Here is a 7,646-nt window from a genome sequence, read left to right as displayed (position 1 = left end):
TTGTCTCTATGTCGTATTTGAAAGATTGGTGGAATCTCCATTAACAAATCATAAGACAAATGTTCACTGCTACGTAAGACAATCTTTATGAGTGTTAATACCTTTTTATTGGATCATTGTTTTCCACATTTTTTTCTTTCCTTTTCTTCCAAACTTCCCTTTCTCCCTCCCTTCATCCCTTCACCCTCCCTTATTTTTTGAGATAGGTCTCCCTTTGTCGCCCAGGATGGAGTACAATGGTGTGATCACAGCTCACAGCAGCCTTGCAGCCTCAACCTTAATGTAAATTAAGAATGATATGGTCCTTCTTCAGTCGCTTGAACCCGGAAGGTGGAGTTTGCAGTGAGCAGAGAGGGCGCCATTGCACTCCAGCCTGGGCAACAAGAGCGAAACTCTCTCAAGAATGATATGGTCCGCCTTAAAACTAAATTTATATTTTTTGAAATTCCAAAATTATATCTTTCCTTTTCATGTTATAAAATGAGATAATTGAGAACACATTTGGTGTTTGCGGTCTCTTAAGATCTTGCATAACAAAATAAAAATACAAAATTTGAGTAACTGTATTTTCCCCTTATTTGTACTGGTCAATGAAAACCCCATGTATGTACTTATATGTTTTTCTTGTTCGTTACTTGCTGCAGTGGTTTGGAAATTTTGGTTACCCCGAGAATTCTCTGGGACTTTGTTAAATATGTAGATTCTTCCTAGGGCATCTTGCTCAAGAGTGTCTGGCATCAGTACCTAATTCTTACATTACTTTGCAATAATCCAGTTACTATGTACGTTGAGACCCTACAAGAAGGTATGATTCATTCAATGAGATGTTCATACTTGATCCCAGAAACTTTGGAACTAAGTATTCAGTTTCTTCAATAAACAGAGCACATCTTGTTTCATGTTTTGGGGGTTGGCCAGAACAAGTCAACTAAGTATGACCTAGTTTCTATAGAGTTCTGAACAATTTAAAAAGTGAATTCCTGGCCGTTCACAAATTGGGAACTGACTGCATTCTTTGGAGAGCTAGGTGTTTCCACTGGGGAACCCCATGACAGGTGCTCAGCCCAATTCTGTTGAACGTTTTATTAAACATAGGAGTGGGTTAAACCACTGGTTTTAAATGAAGTACTTATACTTAGAGCTTTTCAACTTGCCCCATAGCTTTGTCCCAGAACTGATCATTCTATTATCATTAGTTTTGAGAATGCCGTGTAAAGCACCGTTGGTTGCGCTCTGGAGCGGGCGAGGACGGCTTGTTCCTGCAGTGTCCGGGCATGCACGGAAGCGCCCTGGCAGAACTCAGCTGAGTATACACGCTTTTTCCCGCGCAGCCGGAGGGCTGAACAGCAAAGCGCTTCCCGAGAAATTGTGTGTCAGCACAGCCTGGAGATAGCAGGCCCAGGGGGCAGCTCCACCACAGGAGACAGGACACGCCTCAGCCTGGGCAAATTCCCGGCCTCCTTTGGCTCTAAGCCAGCAGCCGCCGCCCGCCACCTCCTCTCCTCCTCCGCCGTCACCCCGGCCGCCCTGCCGGCCCCGAACTTGCCCGCGCCTGGGCGCGCGGCCCCTCAGCCCGCGGGGCTGGCGGCGCGGTTGGGATGGGACCGATGTGGCGCATGCGTGGTGGCGCCACTAGGCGCGGGAGTTGCTGTGGCGGGGACGGTACTGTGGCCAGCCGAGGGCCAGGCCGCTCGGGGCGGACTCGTGGGGGTGGCAACAGCAGCAGCGGCGGCGGCGTGGGCTGGCGAGGCCGCGCGGACGGCGCCCGACAGCAGCTGGAAGAGCGGTTTGCCGACCTGGCGGCGAGCCACTTGGAGGCCATCCGTGCGCGGGACGAGTGGGACCGGCAGAACGCGCGGCTGCGTCAGGAGAACGCCCGCCTGCGGCTCGAGAACCGGCGGCTGAAGCGCGAGAACCGCAGCCTCTTCCGTCAGGCTTTGCGGCTCCCCGGCGAAGGCGGCGACGGGACGCCCGCGGAGGCGCTCCGGGTCCCTGAAGAGGCCAGCACGAACCGGAGGGCTACAGACAGCGGCCCAGAGGACGAGCCGGGCAGCCCCAGGGCCCTGAGGGCCCGACTTGAGAAGCTGGAGGCCATGTACCGCCGGGCCCTGCTGCAGCTGCACCTGGAGCAGCGGGGACCACGTACGAGCGGGGACAAGGAGGAGCAGCCTCTACAGGAACCTGCCTCCGGCTTCCGCTCCCAGGACTCGGAGCCTTCCGGGTCCTGGCTGTAGCCGAGGCCGCAGCCAGAGAGAGGCGGGGCCTCGAGCGGGCCCCTCCTCCTCTGTTCCCGGCGCCCCCCACCTCGCGCACGCCCTGGCCCGCGCCCTGCCTGCGGATACCTTGGACGACGGTGCCCTCCCGCCCCCGCCAGCGGACACTTACAGGTGGCGCTTGGCCATCCGCTTGGCGGAGGTCGAGTGGGTGCAAGGGCCCTCGGGACCTCCCACATGTACGGTTCCCCTACCTCTTGCCCTGGCTAGTTTCCCTGGAGAGAGGCCTAGCCAACAAGGAAGGGACGGATTTTAACAAGAACTGGGTGCCAAGAAACATTTCATATTCCCTGAACTTTTCTAGATGTTGTGAGAACCTGTTGTACTTTTTTCCCCTGTATTTTGGTTCTGAGGGATGAGTAATGCGTTTTTAATTGGTTGAGTTTGTACATTCTTCAATCCTCTAAAGCCTTCAGCTATTCTCTCTTATGTGGCCAACATTTTAAGTACAGTGTTTGCTTTTATAAGTCGGTGTTACTTGGATGTCCTATAAAATACCCAATTTTTATAAAGATGATATTTATAACCTGGGAACTCATGCCTGCCTTGGCTGCAGTCCCTGTACATCTAATACATACTGATTTGTTTGCCCCCAGAGAATTTTTAAAGTATCTGCCTATATCGTGATCTTTTGAAATGGTCAATAAATCTGGTGCATTAAAAATCATCTGAAAGGTTCCAACGAGCATTATTTGAAGTGTGTTAAATTTTTATATTTTTTTAAAAGATACCTTTGTGAATATACTAATTTAAATGTAGTTTTAGTTGTCCTTTGTAAACTATCATGTTCCTTTAGATTTATGTAACAGTTATCTTTTAAAATAATCTAAAGATTAGATAGTCTAAAAGTTATTTTAATCTTTAATATTCGATTAGCTTAATTAGTACGTAATTTACCTTATTTTGACTAAGGACTTCTAATAAAGTATAAATTACTTGTATATCAAAAGCTCCTCCAACAAAGTGATGGAAGTTTCAGTTGTTATTTCAATGGCACAAAAAAGTGAGTAGTTTAGGGATAAATGTCCTAAAATTACTTTTATTGCGCTTCATTAGTAACACTTTTGCCAACTAAGTAATGAAGAGGATACCATTGTACCTGATAAAAAATCATGGGTCTAAGAGTGTTTCAATGATGGAAAACATTTCATGGGAAAAAAATCATGAAGATAATTGTCAGGGGAATAAAATATACTAGTTATGGCATAGTCCAAAAGTTTTAAATATTATATATTACAAAACAATGTACCAGGAAAACAAGTTTTGTGATTTGTCTAGTTCTGGGTTTTGAAGACACTGTATTTTGCTTAAAGGTAATTGATATTCAGATGTGAATATTAGAATCTTCTCCTATGGCCAAAAAATATAAGAAGGAACTTGATGAGAAGACGTAGGTATATGAAAATAAATTATATTCCCCTTGACTTCATTTTCTAAGAGTGAAAGAAATACAGTGATGTACTGCCTAACTGACATTTCAGTCAGGGATGGACTGCTTATATGATGATGGCCCGTAAGATTATAATACTGTATTTTTATTGCACATTTCTATGTGTAGACGTGTTTAAATACGCAACTACCATTGCGTTGTAATTGCCAGCAGTATTCAGTACAGTAACATGCTTGCAAACTTGTAACCTAGCAGGAATGGGCTCTACCATATAGCCTGGGTATGTACTAGGGTATACCTTCTAAGTTTGTGTAGGTACACTGTTGTGTATGTTCACATAACGAAATTGCCTAGTGATGCATTTCTCAGAACACATCCCATTGTTAAGAGACCCATGTCTGTAAAACATGTTTAGGAGGCAGTAGGAATTGGAGAACGGAAAAACGTTTGTCCACCTTACTGCTATTAAATTGTAACTTAAGGCTTCAATCTTAGTATTCTCATTTGTAAAATGAACGTAAGGTCTACCTCAAAATGTTACAAAAATGTTATTGAGATAATATAAGCAAAATGCCTGCTTCAAAGTAAGTTCAATATCTGTGAGAATTATAATCCAAAGTGTGAAAATTGTAGATGCATATTTTTCTTACACTTTTCCCTTGCTTTCTGTATCTTGCTTCTCTATGACTTTAGAAGTATTAGCAAAAATATATAAATTTAGAATAAATTGACATTTTTTACTTCTTAGAAGCAAATAGAAGAGAGAAAAACCTATATAATAAGAATAATGAAATATGTTTTAAAAAAATTGCCACATGTCACAAAATTGGGGATATTTAACCAACCAAATTATTTAGTTTACATAGTTCTTAACCACTTTTTGTCTTAAAATTATATACATATGAATGAATGCTAAAAATTGTAAATGTTACTGGTGAAAACATTTTTATAATGGGATGTAAGTGTGCGCACACACACACACAAATGAGGGTAACTTTTGAGCATAATTCCTAAAAGGCATTGCAAATTCTGAAAACAAAATGCTCATAAGTTGGGTTAAAGCTAATGTTTATTTCAAGCTCGATGAAGTTCTCTGCTGATAACTGGTAAAGCATCATGTAGTAATGTGAAAGAGGTTTTGTTATATCACAGTATGTAGCAATTAAAGAATTGGGTAAAGTTGATTTTAGAAAAGCCTCTCGTAGAGGAGGCTTTAAAATCTAAAGTTGATTTTAGAAAGGATATATACAATGATATCCTCTTCATTACTTAGTTGTCAAGTGTAATTCATTAATGAAGTGCAATAAAAGTGAACAGGACATTTATCGCTAATCTAGAAATTTTAGTTTGATCTAGGGTGCATTTTGATCTAAAATAAACAAAAACTACAGTGTACCATACCTGATTACAATGACATTTTCTTTTCATTCTTTCAGATTATTTGTACAATGAAAAGAGGGCTTACAGTTTACAGAAATAAGTGACAAAAATGTGTATCTTCTTAGCAAGTGAATTTAGCGAGGGGGGATTGGCATGTTTTAATAAACTTTTTTTTATGGTTGCTACTCACAAAAGTACACTTTATCATATCTTGTACAAAAATTAGAAAATGAATCAAAGCAATATAAAAGGAGTACTTATGTAGATCATAGAATAAGCTTTTTTTTGCTAAACATCTTGAATATTATGAATATTTGAAAAATATTTGAAAACTTTTTGTCATGTTTAAATATTCTTAGACATAGTTTTGCCAATTCACAAGTATTGCCATGATAAAGATAATATCAAGGTATTTAATAAATTAAATTAACAGTATATACTGAAAAATTATTAGCATCCTGCCCTTGATCCCAGTGCCAAAAGACCATTTTCTCTTTTGCTAGATTTTTAGCAAAAGGATAGATTTTTACTGAGAATTTGTCACAAAATGTTTGGAAAATCTTCATGAATGGCAAAATTTTTTATATTTCTATTTAGTGATGAATTGATTAAAAATTCTAATTTTTTCTAGTATAAACTTATTTTTTGAGTATCTAATGTGTCACCAGATACGCAAGTAGTATATATATATATATATATGAATTTTCAATGCATAGTGTCCTTTTCCATTGGTGTAAAAGTGATAATGTGTATTAAAAAGCTTTAAAAAATCATTTAATTATGGTATTTTGTAAGCTAATCTTATTCCTGGTAATTGGGTAAAGCCTAACATTTTTCTTAAATCATTTAATTCTCTTATCCAATCCATTATTTGCCCCTATTAGAATTGATACACAATTTCCTTGACCTTACATTTTTCTGTATTTTCTTTAACTCTAATTTGTATCATTTTAAGCATGTAACCTCTATTGTATTTTAAACTTATTGACTTTGTCATTAGTTATGGTGAAGACCCTGTTGCTATAAAAAGAAACCCAACAATTAAGTAGCTATAAAAAACAACTATTTTTTCTCTAACAAAATACTCTAATTAGGGTGCTTAAGGATGTCAGGAAGCTGTGCCCATATGATCATTTGTGGTCTCAGACTCCTTCTGTGTTGTGCCTCTGCCTTGCCTTTGCTTCACCTGTATGGTAGAAACAGATTACCATACCCAGGTTTCAGTCTATGAGAATAGTAACTAGAAATGGGAAGCAGCATACCCAGATCTGAAAATGACATAAATCTCTCCCCTCACGTTCTGTCAGTACAACATCATTACATCACCATTCAACTTCAAAGGAGGCTAAAAAATGTAATTAAGTTGTATAATCTTTGGTCCAGCTATAATTTCATTATAACAGAAGAATGGGAGAACAGATTTTTTATGGACAACCACCTTAAATGGAGGCTGTCATCTATTTAGAATTTTAAAATATTTTATGTCTTAGTATAGTATTTTTGAAACTACATAATGTAGTTAAAAATATAGTATGATTGCTTTGTAGACTGAAAAAAAAATCTGACTTTTTAAATTCACCTATGCACTATTCTTATGAATACAAAACATCAGATATTGCTTTGTATTTAAAATAAGTAAGGAAATATAGCTAGTAAATTTTGTATAGGACATCCCTGTAAGTATGAACTATCTGTAAAAATTGTATATTATAAATATATGGGGTTTAGAGCCTATAAGTAGTAAGCATTATTCTATTATGTGTGTATATCTAAATGAAAAACTTGAGGGGAAACGTATTTTGTTCGTCTTATCTATTATGTACCACAATTCTACAACTTTTATAGCTGAAAGAGACCTTACAGGTTTTAGCCCAGCATCCTTTAAACTTTTTTTGTCAACAACTTTGAAGAAATTCACATCTTACATAGCATGCTAGTTGAGTATTCTTCATTCATTTATTAAGAATAGTTAACCAAAATTGAATGTGAATGCTCAATAATTAAAAGTCTAATAGAACCATTTAACTCTAAAATGTAAACATTTGGCTTGTGAGTGATTGAAAATCAATTTGTTGATCAACTCTAAACAAAATTTAAATTTTGCTAAATATTGTGCTATAGAGAAGGCTATGACCTCTTCACTTGCCCTCTTGAATATGTACATGTGTAGGGATGCTTCAGTTTTTCAGAGTATAATTAGTACACTTAAATATACTTGTATGATAAAACAACATAGTTTATACCTATTGTGCTATCCTTCTCAGTATCAGTCTGTTAATTACAATTTCTTTAAACATAACTAATTTCTGTGTGTTAACTTTCACTGTGCTACATTTCAGGATTCAACTAATTCCAAGATTAAACTTGGTCTTCAAAAGTTCTGGAAGCTTTACTGGTGGATAGTAGAATACTATTATAATCCTATTATATTTAAAAATTTTCAATATTTTAAATAAATTGCAATGATCACATATTAATGTTAATGATACTAAGTTGTATTAATATGTCCTTTGCTGATTCCTTACATTTCTAAGTATGTTGTTTAAAATAACATACAAAAAAAGAAGGAATGTGCTTAGAAATAGAATGAGCACAGAAACAAA

General features: G+C 38.3%; 1 protein-coding gene across 1 annotated transcript; it reads left to right on the top strand.

Moving 5' to 3' along the window:
- The first annotated feature begins 210 nt into the window (after positions 1-210).
- TUSC1 (tumor suppressor candidate 1) lies at positions 211-7,514 on the top strand. Its single transcript, XM_017949812.3, has one exon. The coding sequence runs from the start codon at positions 1,599-1,601 to the stop codon at positions 2,232-2,234; it is 636 nt and encodes a 211-aa protein (XP_017805301.2). The 5' UTR covers positions 211-1,598; the 3' UTR covers positions 2,235-7,514.
- Positions 7,515-7,646: the final 132 nt, after the last annotated feature.

This window comes from Papio anubis, chromosome 13 (genome assembly GCF_008728515.1).
Source record: "Papio anubis isolate 15944 chromosome 13, Panubis1.0, whole genome shotgun sequence".
Taxonomy (NCBI): Eukaryota; Metazoa; Chordata; class Mammalia; order Primates; family Cercopithecidae; genus Papio; species Papio anubis.
Note: the sequence above shows the minus strand (reverse complement) of the source record. Positions and strands in the feature narration are given on the sequence as shown.